The 16,943-nt window shown below is 31.5% G+C and overlaps 1 protein-coding gene across 1 annotated transcript in view; it reads right to left on the bottom strand.

Moving 5' to 3' along the window:
• The window catches only part of LOC139502248 (solute carrier family 2, facilitated glucose transporter member 3-like), a 30,634-nt gene extending 14,438 nt beyond the window's left edge, over nucleotides 1-16,196 (bottom strand). Inside the window, exons 1-7 of the mRNA XM_071291677.1 lie at nucleotides 16,017-16,196; nucleotides 12,554-12,652; nucleotides 9,122-9,282; nucleotides 7,704-7,828; nucleotides 6,243-6,413; nucleotides 3,436-3,543; nucleotides 470-558 (exon numbers count right to left, since the gene is read on the bottom strand). Coding sequence (XP_071147778.1) covers nucleotides 470-558; nucleotides 3,436-3,543; nucleotides 6,243-6,413; nucleotides 7,704-7,828; nucleotides 9,122-9,282; nucleotides 12,554-12,652; nucleotides 16,017-16,154 — 891 coding nt within the window. The 5' untranslated portion in view covers nucleotides 16,155-16,196. The remainder of the gene's footprint in view (nucleotides 1-469; nucleotides 559-3,435; nucleotides 3,544-6,242; nucleotides 6,414-7,703; nucleotides 7,829-9,121; nucleotides 9,283-12,553; nucleotides 12,653-16,016) is intronic.
• Between the last annotated feature and the right edge of the window lie 747 nt (nucleotides 16,197-16,943).

Here is a 16,943-nt window from a genome sequence, read left to right on the forward strand (position 1 = left end):
GTATGTTTGGTGCTCTGTTAGGTATAAATCAAATTTAGTGCTGTGATTCAAAGCATAATCATTAAAATTTAATTTATGTTTCAATTGATATTATTTACTTGCATAAATTAATGTTTGCACTTAAATAATTGTAATTTCTTGCAAATAACATTATGCCAATGAATTCATTTTGTTTTGTTAATATAATTTACAAAATCTGTGCTATGAAATATTGTAATATAAACTATTCTTTTTCTTTATTTTCCATAAGATTTACCTGGATTTACCTTGATTAATTAGTCTAGTGTTGTTACAACATTTTCCTACATAATCCCATTGTTTAAATAAAAATTCTGGCTATTCCTACATAAAATTTTACTATTTTACCTATAAAATTCATAATGTAGGAATAGCCAGAATGAACCGTTGCAATTTACATGATTTATAGCAGTTAAGTGAACTTGAATTGTCAAAATATTATAGAACTCACTTTTTTAGATTTTCTCATTCTTTCCCCTTCTCTTCTCATTTCTTCTATTTCATCAGATACATCTACTTTATTTCTTAACCATTTCAATGCTGAAATAAAACGTTGCAAATTGTACGAGGAGTAAAGAAGACTGCTGAGACAAGCTATTTACTCTACAAATAAAATTAAACAAAAGTTAACAAAGCTCAACACCTAATTAAAATAGTATCTCATCTTCAATTCACCACTGAAAAAACTAAATAAATCAAAATGCCTAAAGTGTGAGTGAACGTGGGTCCAATCCTTAGCCAGGTCAAACCAAAGACTTTTAAATTGGTATTTGCTGCTGCTCTACCAAGCATGTGGCATGGGGTGTAATTTCAAAGACTGTTAAGCTTGGATTAAGATTAATGAAACTGGTTATCATTTATATCTTGATATCAAGGTATCTTAGATATCTGACTTGGCCAGCCAGTCTAGTAGAAGGCAAGGTTCATATTCATATTGCCTAAATCAAGTTCTTGTCCTGATATGCATGTTAAATTTTCCCTAAACTCAGGAATGATGTTTATTTAAACCAAAGCTTTTGACGGAAATGCAAAGAACTTGAAAGTTGTCTACCTGTATTCAGCAATTTTTCCAAGGACACAGTTATTGTCCTTTAGTTTTTGTTGTCTACGAATTTAGTCCCTAATGTGAACAGTGTCTAACTTGCATTTTTTATTTGATACACTTTCCCAATTTATTTCTTGATACTTAATGCATGAAATATTAAGTAAAGGGATGTAATTACATGTTAAAAAAATTGGTGGCTGAATTTTTATGTTAAGTAGTGATTTTGGTCCAGTTAAAAAAGGTCAAATTTTATTACGTCTGAAGCTGTCAAACTGAATTTTAGACCCCCTTATCACAGAATTGTCAATATTTTGAGTTAGACCTGGTAGAAGTTTCTATTTATTTGATATTATTTGTCCAACAAGTAGTACGGTACACTACACTGTAAAAATCTTTTTAAGTTGAGCAGGTGCGATTTTTGAAATTTGAATTTATTGTCTAAAAGAAATGCACTACGAAATAACTGTTCTCGGGCCAATCATGTTTCCAATTTCAGTTCAGTCCATTTATAATATGTTGTTTTTAAAATATTGGTGTCTTCCTATACAGTTCAGTCCATTATAACATGTTGGTATTAAAATATCAAAATACAGACTAAGAATGGTTTCTTCCTAAACAGTTCAGTCCATTATGATATGTAGGTATTAAAACATTAAAACATGAATTTAAGAATAGTTTCTTCTTATACAGTCCAGTCCATTATAACATGTAGGTATTGAAATTTATAGATATGGACAAAGAATGGTTTCTTGCTAAACAGTTCAGTCCATTAAAATATGCAGGTATTTAAATATGGACTAAAATGGGTTCTTCCAATACAATTCAGTTCATTAAAATATATAAGTATCAAAATATGGACTTAGAATGGTTTCTTCCTAGTAAACAGTTCAGTCCATTCTATTAAGGGTAGGACTGATTTTTCTAGTGAATACTGTTATAAATGTATAGTAATTATTGAACTCTGATTAAGTAATAATTGAGCTGAACTGTGACACAATCTGTTACAAATGTACACATCTTGAAGTTCTCATCCATGAACTTTCATCAATAGTGAGCAAATAATATTGATGTTATGTTTTTCAAAAATTGTGAGTTCATGTGAGTTCTCAAATCCTGTTAAATAGTGATTGAAATATGTTCAGACCATAGTCCAACAAAATAACATAGTTCACTGAATAATCATTAAAATCTGAATCATGTTAACAGAAATGGTATGTGTAAATTATAAGTGAATATTTTCATTGACAATGTCTTTGGACATACTATAAGTTTCAAAAATTACAAACACTTTCATGCTCCTTATTGTCTTACTTAAGTAATTTGTTTATTTTCACCCTTTAATATATGAGAACTTTGGTTAGCTATTTTCTCAGTATATAAATAAAATTAATTTAGTAACAGCTGTTTTCTCTCTAAAAACAAAATTGTAGGAAGCTGAAAAATTCTCAGGTCAAGTTAACTGTTTAACCCTGCGAGTATGGTCTTGAGGAAACGATGATATTCCGTCGGAAGGGTAAATAAATGGCTGACCCGTGTTAAGAGAGAGCCATATCTCATGCACGTTAAAAACACCCTTGTAGATTTTGAAAAAGAGTAGGCTAATGCCGCTACAAGGCAGCACTAGTACCCGCAAAGTGGAAAGGGATTAATATCAGTTGCAAAACTTGTTTCCCAATCCACTATAAATAAATATGTTTAAACTAACTGTAAAACCCTGGAGGTTCATATTGCTAGACTTGGTTTCAAATTCAAACATATTGGTTGACCATTCAACACTGAAAGGAATATTTAAAATTGAGAATAGAAATGGGGAATTTATACCTTTATAACCTGATAATATAAAATTTAATCAGCTATGATCATGCTTAATGGAGGGACTTTCTTAAAAAGTGCAATATTTGGTAAAAAGCCTAACACCTAAATAACCTGATAGACATAGATAAATAGAACCCGAGGGTGCACATTTATAAATAAAATATCTGTTCAATTTTTTCAAAGGAGCAGGTCTCCTATAAAACTGTATAACTGTATTTAACTATGTTGCCTCTTGTTTGAATTTTTGTAGACTATAATTATCGAAAATAATCAAATTACATGAATACTAGTAGAATTCAAGCGATCAATGACAGTTCTAATACTTTGATGATTTTTTTTATTTTAAACAAGTGATTAAACACACTTCCAGTAAGAAGTGGTATTGACACCTGTTTTAAACTGAGAAGCATCTACTTAGTTTTGGGACCTTGGTGACCAAGTGGTCCAAGTTATTCATATTCAGTTTTCACTTGTCTGTCTATACTGATCAGGATTTGATTGCAAACCGCACTTTGACAAGTCGTGTTTCATGATTGTGAAGAGAGTAGAAGATTTACCTTTCTCAGCAGATTCTTCGTCACTTTTTAACAGCATGAGATATCTTGGACTTTCTGGACACCAAACTAAAGTACATAGCTGGAAACACATGGGCACAATAGTCATACCTACAAATGCAACAATGTCACTAATGTACTATGTTAGAATATCAAGTGTATAGGCAGACTTGGTGAGGCTTAAAAAAATATAGCACAGGAAACACATGGACAATGGTCATACCTACAAAATACAATAGTATCACTAATGTACTCTGTTAGAATATCAAGTGTATAGGCAGACTTGGTGAGGCTTAAAAACATATAGCACAGGAAACACATGGGCACAGTAGTCATACCTACAAAATAATATACTGTAATAAATGTATGATTTAAATTGGTATCACAAGTGTATGGCTTTAACAAGTTATATTTTATCAGACATTGTGAGGCTTCAGGATATAATTATAATTACAAAGGCACAATAGTCAAAACTACAAAATAATATACTGTAATAAATGCACTAAGTGGTTATCACAAGTTTATGACTTAATTATACTTAATGACCAAACTTGGTGAGGTTTAAATATTATTGGAGGATGTTATGTTTTTTAGAAAAATTAACCTTTGCAGGTTATTGATATATTTTCTAATCAACTTGATGCACCTATACAGTATGAGTTTTCTCATTGTTGAAGGTGATACTGCTGCATATAATTGCTTTCATCCAATTTATTTGAACTTTGGTGGTGGATAATTGTCTCATTTATAATCTTTCTGATTAATTTTCAATATACTGTTATTCTTAAATTGTATGTATATACCAATAGCACTGTGTTTCCCCTTCTAAATAATAAAAGAACAAGTGACTCCTTGTTTACCTTATCATAATAAAAAATAATGTTCTTCAATCAATACCCATTTAGATAATGTTAATTCAGTAATATATTTGTACAATGTTAGCAAACAAATGAAATGTGTATACTTATGCACACAAAAAATGGGAAATAACTCTACAACATCTTAAAAGTTTTTCATGGGAGATAATTATTGCAAAAAAATATCTGTAGTGTTAATCTGATCCTAGGTTCACAATACTTCAGAATCAATTAAAGAAGGGCTTCTCTTTTTGTAGTAAAGTTGTGAGACTTTAGAGAAAAGTGGATATATGGCATAAATTTACCCTGCTTCAAGTTCACTTTGAATGCATCTTATTAAAGATACTGTAGAAACACTAATTTTTTGGGGGTAAGAATTTCATGGTTTTGTCTCTATATAAGATTTCATTTGGATTTATTTCATGGTTTTCAATATATTAAAGTGATGATATTTGAAGGTTAAATTCAATGATAAATTTATACAAAGGTAACTTATGATAATTTATAATGTGTATACAAATAATGAGATATGGTATGACTGCAAATGAGACGACTATCCCTCAAAGAGACAAAAGGATATGGACTTAAGGGCAAACGATACAGTTTTGATCCCGTATTTACATTTTGATAAAAATTTTCTATTTTTACCTGATTAAATCAAATATGTAATAAAAAATATACCTTCATGTGCTACTTTTTGAGTAAAATGAGGTCGAAATTTTGTATATTTGCTTAACCATTTCACCGATTGCTGCCCAGACAGAAGCTACTCTGAGACGATGGCTTCCCTGGCTACTATTACTCAAGTGGGAGATCTTCATAATAAATGTCAATAAAAACTTGTTTGTAGTTATTTGTGTATTTATTTCATTCACTAACACCATGTTCACAGTTTTATTCATGTTTTAATAATTTTTTCTTCTTAAAATATTCAAATTTTCATATTTTCAGCATTTTCTAGGTGAAATTCTCAAAATTCTGCTCTTTGACCCCAAATCGTAATTTTTTAACCCAAAACGGCAAAATTTTGAAAATTTTTATGAGGCTGTACAAATTCCTCACACTGAACGATGTCCATTGCAAGTGTTTTGTACTTAAAACGACATTTTTTGTCAAAAAAGTATACTAGTTTGGCTTCAATTCTTCCATATTCTTTCAAAAAAAATGTTCCCTCATTTCAAATTCTCGTAAATTCCGTAAATTTCCTCTGATTTTGACACGGTTTTCAACAAACGGAAGCGTCATGTTTACACTTTCATCCGGGTATTCATCAAAGAAAGATAACTCATGTTTGCACTGTTTTAAGCGGGAAACATAAAAGAGGTATTCTGATCCCGGTAAAACGGGACTCATCGTCAGCTGTCTGAAGCGTGAATCCCGGTAAACCGGGACTCATCGGCGAAAGGGTTAAAATTCGGATTTGTGGACGTATTTTCCTTTTCGAAAGAAAGACATAACTTTTTTGTTTTAAAAGATAAACACAAATTTTTTTTTTGTTCAATAATTTGTAATTTCTGTATTTTATAAGTATCCTTAAAATTTATACATTTTTCATTCAGAAATTACTCATCTTTATCAAATGTTCATGAATGTAGAAAAAAACATAATTTTTTGCTGTATATTTATCAAATTTAAAAAAAATTGCACTATTTACGTCATGAAAATTGTCACACATAATCTTCTCGCGTAATCAAACTAAACGGCATTTTAAAAAAGAGGGGTCCATGAAGTCGTTTTCAAGTTAAATAAGTTTGAATGATAAAAATCAGTCGAAAACTGAATCTTTTCCTGATAAGTCATAGTTTGACGTCGCAAAATAACAATTTACATTAGCAACGTCATTACCCCCCCTGTAACTGTATCGTATGCCCTTAAGCAATGATAAGTCTTCATACAGCCTTAAACATTGAGCAAAACCCATACTGTCTATAGTACAAAATACTAAATACTAACCTACAGCATATTTCCAATAATTAGCTGTCCCTAATATAAACTGTAATCCTAGTATTTCAGATATCATAACTCCAAAAGTAATAGCTAGTTGGTTGAACACTCCAGCAAATCCTCGGAGAGATATTGGTGCAATCTCAGACAGGTACAGAGGTGCTGCTCCAGTAAATATACCTACAAAGAAACATTTAATTTCATAATTCTAAATTAAAATTTTAAAGTATTGTAAGCACTGTAAATACAGAAATTATTATGATGGTTCAAGGATTGGCAATAATAGATGCATGCACTAATTACCGAATTTAAAACATTCAAAGTTAAGTACAGTGAAACCTGTCAAAGTAAAATAAACAAGAATGTGTCCCAAGTCCACAGATGCCCCATCCGCACTATCACTTTCTATGTTCAGTTGAAAGTGAAAATGGAATAAAATCACTAATTTGGCATTAAAATTAAAAAGATCACATCATAGGGAACATGTTTACTAAGTTTCAAGTTGATTGGACTTTAACTTCATCAAAAACTACCTCGACAAAAAACTTTAACCTGAAGCGGGACAGACAGACAAACAAACGAACAAATGAACTCACGGACAGACCCACAGACCAGAAAACATAATGCCCATAAATAGGGCATAAAAAAAATGCTGTATAAATTTGGTGCAAAAACTCTGAATTTATCTTTACCAGGAACACACAATCCCAAAGTTTAAAAGCAAAGGATGTTTTAGTACAAGAGAAGCTATATGACTAAAATGGGTGTCTACATGTAATTAGAATAGCCAAAATGGGTGTCTACATGTAATTAGAATAGCCAAATCTATAGAAAGTCACATTTGCCTGTGGAAGCTGGAACATTGTCTCTTCATAGTTTCTAAATCTGATTTAATCAACATAGATTTAAGAAAGAAAAGGCAATAACCCAGTTTGACCTGATCACTTGCAATATAAAAGATATTAAAAATTCTATTGCTGTTAAATCTGAATAAACCAAACATGTCGAAGTGATTATGTCTTCAGATTAAAAGGATTTGTTTTATTGGTTAACCTGCATCAGGAAAATAGCAAAAATAATTGCACATCTTTAGTTGGTTTGTTTTAGACAGAAACCTCATTTTGTAAATTACAAAAAAAATATATCAACCTTCATAAATTGTAAATTTAATCAAATATCAACAGTATATTATTAAAACTTTAAATATTCACTTAAAATTTTTAGTCTACGGATAGAGATGACAAAGGTCTCCCCCTACAACATGAGTAAAGCTTGAATTGGAAATACAGAGGTTTTATTATCTTTCATGTTGATCCGTATATTCCTATTTGTAGGTGGTACTTTTCTATATATACAATATACATGTATATTCAGGCGGTACTTATCAGTACCATAGGAGGGTAAAAGTACTGGGTAGTGCCTCCATATGAATTTCCTGTTACAAATGGTCATATAAATACCAAACTTTACCTGCACATATTCCAATCACAAGTCTGCCCACTATTAACATCTCAAAAGACTTGGCACTGTCAGAAAACAGCATTAATAATCCTCCTAATAGATTCAAGAGATTATTCCTCAGTAATGTCCCCTTTCTGAAACAAAATAAACATAGACTGTCAATTATCAACAGATTATACTATTTATCTTACAACATGAATCTAAATGGTCATATCAAAACACTTTGGTTAATAAATCTTTTAAATTTAAGAAAATATTGGGTACATTTAAAGTAAGGAAATATATTAGTCTGACATTTTTTATTTGTGTATCACTGATGTGCCTTTACACTGGCGGATCTAGAAATTTTCATAAGTGGGGGCCAGTCAAGCTTCAGTGATTCTTTATATAAGCAACCAATTTTTTCCCAAAAAGGGGGGGCCCGGGCCGCCTGCCCCCCCTAAATCCGCCTCTGCTTTAGAAGACAACTAGCCTGCAAAATTATAAGCCAAGTATCTTTGATGATTTTTTTCCAAGAAGTGAGAGGGGAGTGACAATAAGGCTATGCTTGCTTGTAATAATGTGGATTTCTTTTTGATAAAAGTGTGACCTCTATTTTCACTGAACTAGTACACATTTTTTGTGCCTCTGTGTGTGTTAATTTCTCTGTGTGTTGAAGACCCATTGTCAGCCTTGTGTTGCTGTTGTCTCTTTGATACATTCTAAATTTCCATTCTCAATTTTATAATTTATCTTCGTGGGTACCAATTTTTTCGTGAATCAAGAAAAATCATATTATTAGGAATACTTAGTTTTTCATGCTTTTTATCAAATTCATTATTGAAGCCTTTAATAGTGAGTTTTGTTTTTAAAATCTATGAAAAATAGCCACTATTGTGTTTTCCCTAATATATCTGTGACTATGTTCACAAAAAAATCTTACAATTAAAATTGATCGTATGTTAGTATGCAATGTGTATGACTTTAGAATATTTTTACTCTTAGATTTTTTTGTGAAAAGAGTCGCTGATATTTAAATGCTTAAATAGGTCAATTAAAAAATGTATTTATTATTATATTCAATATTCATTCAATTAATTTGATTAATTTACTTTAAGATTTAAAGAAACAAGAAACTAAGTTTGTATTGGACCCAAAAATATTCATATATTTCTCATCCCTTTTACCTGCCGCGGTGACTAATCCTACATTGTAAGTTATTAAAACCAATATGAAGAACAAATACAGAGTAGTGAGGCCTTATTTTAAATGAAATAACCTACATTGCAGTAGTCATAGTTCATTACATGTATATAAGCTAACTTCAATCCTGATGGTTTCAATATCTTTGTATTGGTATTTCAATTTACATACTGAACAGTTAGACCCTTGCATTAAAAAAAAAAACGTTTGCATCAATTCTATTTTAATAACACTTCATAAATTACCTTCCATATTTATTACAGAAGTATCCAGCACTGAAACCCCCAATCATTCCCCCCAGAGCAAAGGCTGCCACAGTAAAACTCCATAATAATGTCATTGTACTCTGTGTCATGGCTTTACCATCTCGGTTTACATAAGTTCTGTTATAAAAATCTTTAATAACCTGAAAATTAAAAAAATGTTATTTGACCTTAATCATGTTAATTAATAAAATAAACAGTATAAAAACAAGAAAAAGTGGTATGATTGCCAATGAGACAACTCTGTAAAAAAAGACAAAATAACATAGAATTAGTAACATAAACAAGTTTATTTTCTAATAAATCAGTAGTTCAACTTGTTTTCTCTTCATAAAAAAAACTTGCATGACAAAAAAAGATGTGTGAGGCTTAAATTAAAATATTGTTTGTTTACCCTTTACCGACCGACCCTATAAATTCGTTCCGCCTGAAAATCTTTTATTTGTATTTACCAGCAAGATTTTATTTTATTTTATTTTTTCGTTCCTACCAAATATCTTTTATTTGTATTTCCCGCTCAAAACTTTTTTTACTGGAATCCTCAGGTTTTATCTTTCCTGTATAAGGTCTAGTTTGTTTGGTATCACTAGAGTGTTTGACATGAAATCTTGCATTTGGAGTTTCAAAGCATTTGTTTGAAATCGATGTTGGAAGCTATGAAATCATGATATGAAAAACGTTACTCTGTGTCTTTATACTCGTCCAATACAAATTCATCAATGTGTGTACAAAATTTTTGTAAACAGACGTTGTATCCTATGTAGAGATGGCCTGAGTTCCGATGATTATGTTAACGATGCCTTCAACCAGCATTGATATATTATTTATATCTGACATGAACCAAAGGTCTGTAAAGTTGAGAATATTTGGCAGTAAAATCGCCAAGTTTTTCCATACAGATCATTTATAAATGCGATGTAAAAAACGAGGCAATTGAGTTTCAAGTCTTGTAGCCTTTTTATTGGAAACACAGGCACACGATAATTTAAACACTCTAGGAACTTTTTCTACTAGTAATATATGTCTGTCCAGACATATTTCACCAGGACAAAGTTATCTCTTACAGAAAACCTTTAGATCGAGGTAAGCGTACACGGTACGTAGTACAGAATATCTAGTGTAAGTTAAAACTCTTGAAAGTTCCAGGCATATAAACGTTGAAAATATGCTGAACAGCCCTATATTTTGATATTTGAAAACAAAATAGTAGTGCATATGAATTCACTTCACATTCTACATGACAATTATTTTCAAAACTTCCTGGGACTATTATACTATTAGTCCCAGAAGCTTATTAGCAAAAGCATACTTAAGGGCATATGATACAGTTTTGATCCTGTATTTACAAGTTGATGAAAATTTGCATATAGGCTATTTTAAATTTGATCAAATCAAATATGTTATAAAAAATATACCTTCATGTGCTACTTTTTGAGTAAATTGAGGTTTAAATTTCAGATATTTCCTCAAAATACGGATTTGTGGACATATTTTTCCTTTTGATAGAAATACATAACTTTTTTGTTTTAAAAGATAAACACGATCTGTTTTTTGTCAAATTATTTGTAATTTGTGTGTTATATAAATGTTGCATAAATTTGTACATTTTATTTTTAAAAATAACTCGAATTTATCAAATGATCATGATTTTAGGAAAAAAACGTAATTTTTGGCTGTATATTTATCAAATTTAAAAAAATTGCACTTTTTACGTTTTATTGAAAATTGGTACACATAATCTTCGTAAGTGATCAAACCAAATGCCATTTTAAAAAAAGGGGGTCCATGAACTGGTTTTCAAGTTAAATCAGTTTGAATGCTAAAAATTAGGCGAAAACTGCATCTTTTCCTGATAAGTCACCGTTTGACGTCGCGAAAATAACAATTTACGTTAGCAACGTCATTACCTCCCCTGTAACTCTATCGTATGCCCTTAAACAAAAGCAATACAAACCAAAATGACATCATGCAGATTTTGAATCTTATGAAATAAAATATTATACCTACCTGCCTACCCATGACAAAAAATGTACCGAGCTAAACTATTTTTTGGGAAAGAAAAATAAAATATTTTACCTACCTACCTACCCTGTTTCAAAACATAGGGTTGAAAAAGGGCAAACAAACAATATCTTAATTTAGGCCTGATCTAACTCAATGCAGCAGCAATAAAACCACATATATATTATGTAATTTATACATGTTTCTCGTTTCTCATTATTTTATATAGATCAGACCGTTGGTTTTCCCGTTTGAATGGTTTTACACTTGTAATTTTGGTGCCCTTTATAGCTTGTTATTCGGTGTGAGCCAAGGCTCCGTGTTGAAGGCTGTACCTTGACCTATAATGGTTTACTTTTATAAATTGTTATTTGGATGGAGAGTTGTCTCCTTGGCACTCATACCACATCTTCCTATACCTATATAGAGAAGAAAAAAATCAAGAAATGTTTATTTATAGACTGTTGACAAGCAGTGTGTGTCTTGGTTTGTGTACATGTGGAGTTAAAAAAGAGGCCAAAAATGTTTTAGTTTTGTATATGTAAACTAAATGATAGTTGTCTCTTTGGCAATCAAACCTCATCTCCTTATTTTGTTACAGTGGAATACAGTTTTATAGTATTAATGGTAGATTTTTTATTTCAATGTTACAAGTAAATGTTTTTTTTGGTATAGGTTAACACATTTTCTATAGGGCTGTATATTTTGTACTCAGATTTTGACAAAACCATGAAATAAAATAGCAATTAAAATTTAATTTTTCCTCAATCCATGTAAAAAATAAATCCACAATAAATTGATGAGTTTTACTGTGTGTATTGGGGGTCTCATTGGGGGGTTCCGATCCTGGATCCTGCTTACTGTTTTGTCAGATTCCCGTATCCCGCTTACACTATGTACGTAAGCAATTCTCATTTTTTTGTCTTTCCCGGGTCCCGCTAGACCTCATTTCCCGTTTTCACGACACAATTATTTGACTTTCACGTGTCACGCTTACAAATAATCGGCAATCCCGCTTCACGCTTAGACCCCAAGGAGACCCACTGTATTGCCGTGTTATTCTTTATGCTACATCGGCTAGAGATATAGGGGAGGGTAAAGATATCACAAAACATGTTTAATCCTGCCGCATTTTAGGGCCTGTCCCAAGGCAGGAGCCTCTGGCATTGTTAGTCTTGTATACTTTTTTTCATTTAAATTCATGTTTTGGAGTTTATTTTGTATGACATTCATTTTCACTGAACTAGACTAAGGACACATTTTTATTTACGGACCAGCTTAGGCCCACATTTAGGTGCATGACCCATTAGTGGCCTTATACTGTTATCTGCTCTTTAGTCAGTTTGTTGTCTCTTGACATATACCCCATTTCCATTCTCTATTTTATTTAACAGTATATAGCTATTAACTTACCCCTTCAGCCGTATTTACCACACCAGTGTTGTAACCAAAAGTAAAGGAGGCTCCTAGGACACATGATGCTATAGAAAATGCCAACCTTCCGTTAAAACCCTAAAAATAGATTGGTCATAATGATTATACATATATAAATATATTAGTAGTGGTTATATTAATTAGAGTAAATCACAATCTGAAAGCAGTCTGTTATTTTGTATATGAAACAAAAACTATCTTTCATATGTATAATTTTAGGCTATCCATGGATAATATTTCATATTACGTTTTGATCATGTAATTCATTGTGATACACGTACATGTACATGTAGGAGCATGTTTTTTTTGTGTTTTCTGCTTTGTATGGATCTGATGAGTTAAGTCTTTTCAACTGATTTACATTTGTATATAGTTTGTTCTTATGTTGTGCTGTAACACTACTATAATGATTTAGGGGAAGGTTTGAGCGCTCAACACTTTAACACTGCCACATTCTTTATAATTATGCCTTTCCCAAGTCAGGAGCCTGTTATTCAGTGGCTGTGGTTGGTTCATGTCTCTCACATATTTTTTTTCGTAAATTGTTTGTTATAAATCATTTTTGAAAATTGGGCTGTTAAGTTTCCCCAATGGAATAGCTTCATATTTTTCATGTCAGGTACAGATTTTTCTCATTGTTGAAGGCTGTACAGTTTCCTATCATTGCTTACATCCACTTCTTTTGAACTTTGGTGGATAGTTGTCTCATCTCCTTATTTCTTAAATGACATGAATGATGAAGAGGGGAATCAAAATTGCTAGAAATAAAAAATAATAAAAGTTTGTTATATAACTGATTTTTCAAACTAAAAATTTTAAAAATACTGTTTATTTTCATCCATCACCATAATCAAGATTCTTTATGCAGAGGGCTCTTAAAAAATGTTGAAGAAGAAGATGCAATCCAATTAAAGTAAGCAGATACAATATATATATAAGCCTATTAATTGCATACAAATATATTCACTATACTATAGTTGCAGAAAAGTAGCAGGTAAGGAGACATTGTCCTTTGCCTTCTCATAAAAAAAAAATTAAGAATGACAAAACTTTATTTGCATATAACACAAAATTTGTTGTTCCGTCAGGTCTAAAGATCATAAATCTTGTGAGTGTGATTATTTTTTGTAGACTCAGAAATCAACCAATCAAACTACTGGATTTGGTGCTTTGAGCACAAATTTTGTGTTCCAATTACTTAGTAAAGTTTTATTACTGAAAAGCTAAGACTTTCCTCCTGATGTATTTGAATAATATTTGGAATAAATAATGAATTTTTTGGGGAACTTGGTCATTCTTTTCATTCAATGAGATATTTTACAGATTCAAATATCTTTAAACTAAACATATTTAAGAATATTTTTCTAAATGAAAATAAAAGACCACTATGTTACATGGTTAAAGGGGCACTAGCTACGAGATGTATAAAATATAATGCTTCGATGAGTGTAGCCTGATACGACGGCAGAGGTTGAACCCTAAACAGTTGGGGCAAATTTGGACACAATATTTAAGCTTGATACTGTCTGAATTTAACCCCTTATATTTAGCAAGAGATGGATTATGCATGAATTATGTGTGTTCAGTTATTAAAAGGACAAGAATGTCAACATTGCAAGTGAAACAAAGATAAATCACTTGATATTGATAATTGATTCACAAAAACCACAAAAAATCATTCTTAAACAGATGCAAACGATGATTTACATATATTTTTTACCTATAATATGAAATTATACAGACCTAGAAAAATCTGATTACACGTGTTTGCTATCTATTTATATAGGTTTGTGTTCATGTTTATATCTCTTAAATGACCATCCGCAGTCTTCTGAGGTCTACATCATTATGATCAATAGTAAATTAGATGGAGCCTATCTACTAATTAAAATACACACAAGACAAAGATACATATTATCGAGCTCAAGCCTTGTAAAAACTTTTTTTATAATTTGGACCCCCCATACATTTTAGTAAATTATAAATCAAATAGGAGTATTTGGGTCAAATCGGTGAACACAAATTTGACAGCCAAATGCCCCTTTATTAACCATGCTAAAGGAGTTCTCAGTGGACGAGTGGTCTAAGAAGTTACTACTGTAATCACTAGCTAGTCAACACTAAGGTTCTGATTTCGAACCCCACTCATTTGAATGACTTCTACTCCATCTAAATTGACTAGTGTTGTCAGTTTCCTTATCAAAGGTTGTTGGTTTTCACTGTGCACTCAGACTTACTCCACAATAAAACATTGACATGACTGGCCGCCACTTAATAGCCCAAAAGTGGTGCCCAAAAGTGGCGTTTAATCACCTGTGGCGGAGAGCCTATTTTTGAATAAACAACATTACTTCCCTTGAAAATGGACTGTTGTGAAATTAACATTTAAATATTACTGTTGATATCAATTATTGATAAAAATGATTGTTTTACATGTCATAATATATATTTACTTTATTGTGCTTTAATTTGTTGAAGATATTCACAGATTTTGATAAATTTGCAACTGATCAATAAGTTATATATAGCTTTTCTAGTCATCTTGCTTTTGTTAAATAAGATCTGAGATTTATATTTGTGAAATTGCCCCGACCGTGCGAGGGCTGTATAGCCAGACAAGGTTGTTAAACACTTCCATTTGTTTGTTAAATTGCTTAATCATTTAGAGACTCAGCCACAGTCTTCCTATAGAGACACTTTAAGGTAGGTGTTTTTATTAGAGAAAAACAAACCAACACTGTTTAATGACAGTCTGCAGTATAGCCTTACATATAGAAAGCTTGATGGTCCAGCACAGACCTTACCACTAACTGACATTGTTATATATAGAACAAAATGTCTATCCTCAGTCTTTTTGGTCTTGCACAGACCTCACCATATTTTGTCACTTTTAATGTGAGTTTTAACTTATTGATAAAAATGATTGTGTTACATGTCATCATGGTCATAATATATATTTACTTTTTTTTACATTTGAATACTTTTATATTTACAATCTTGTTGATATTTGCTAAATTGTAACTTATTAATAAACTATGAAAACTTGCCAGTGTTGAGTCATACAAAGCCACTGAATATGAAGGATCAGAGACTCAGGATTCGGATACCTACTCTTTACACGGTCTGGGGTAAAATATGTTAAAGTTGACACAGAAAAATATACAACACCAAAAATCAAATAATCATTGCATCCTTAGATTATTCAATGTTTTTATCAAGTGTATATCAAAATATTAATAGTAATTAAAAACATGATTTAAATTATTTTCAACACTAAATGTTTAAAGAGTGTGAACATGCAGGTTGGGAATGTGTTTGAGAGAACAGACCTGGACAATTTTTTGTCGTGTTTTTGTTTAATCTGAGACTACTATAACACATATGGCATAGTGCATGCGTATATATGTTACATTTAGTCTCATGTTTAATCTTATTTTTTTACACTTGAAGTTTCTTCATCCATAATGACCACTGCGTCAATGCGTTCTTCTCGACTGGATTCAAGGATTGCAATACGTGTTAACTTGCTTTGATCAACAGACACATCTCTTTTATCGGTTAATAAACATTTCTTCTCCATAAGTAAATAAATTGTGATTCATCCATTTTGTGTTGTTAGTCACATGTGGGTCATGTGATTTGTAATAAATTGGTAAGTCTATTTACCAAGAATTTGTTGCAGTAACAACGTCCCAAATCATCACCAAGATCTCATTGTTATTTTTAAATACAAAAAAAAATATTAAAAATTTCACTGAGGTCAAGAGGATATGAGGACCTTGCAAGGGATACCAAATATATTTATCATATTACTCATAATAAGAGAGAAATCAACATTACAAACAATATTAACTTTATTTTCAAGGGCTTCAAGTAGTCACTGAACCATGAAAATGGGGTCAAGGACATTAACCATGTGACAGACGGAAATTTCGTAACTTAGGAATCTAGAATATACAAAGTATGAAGCATACAGGTCTTTTACCTTCTAAAATCGAAAAAAAAAAATAAGAAGTTAGCTCAGTAACGTCGCCGTCGCCGCCGCCGCCGGATCACTATCCATTTGTCGAACTTTCTGCGACAGAGACATATATATGTCTTTGCTGCGACTAAAGTTTTTAACACATGTCAGGCTACGTCCTTATGATCCCTTATTGTTCTGTGATACTCACAATTGGCATTGAACAAGTACATGGTTTTCTTCAAATGATTCAGAAGATTCCACACTATGTGATAGATTACTTGCTCGAAATTTTATTCAGAGAGAACCGGGGCCCCTCGGTGAGCCCCTTGGTCAGTGACCGATTACCGGTACCAAATTTTCTGTACTAGATGCCCATTTCGACACGATATATATAAATGCATTTCT

Source organism: Mytilus edulis, chromosome 13, assembly GCF_963676685.1.
Source record: "Mytilus edulis chromosome 13, xbMytEdul2.2, whole genome shotgun sequence".
Taxonomy (NCBI): domain Eukaryota; kingdom Metazoa; phylum Mollusca; class Bivalvia; order Mytilida; family Mytilidae; genus Mytilus; species Mytilus edulis.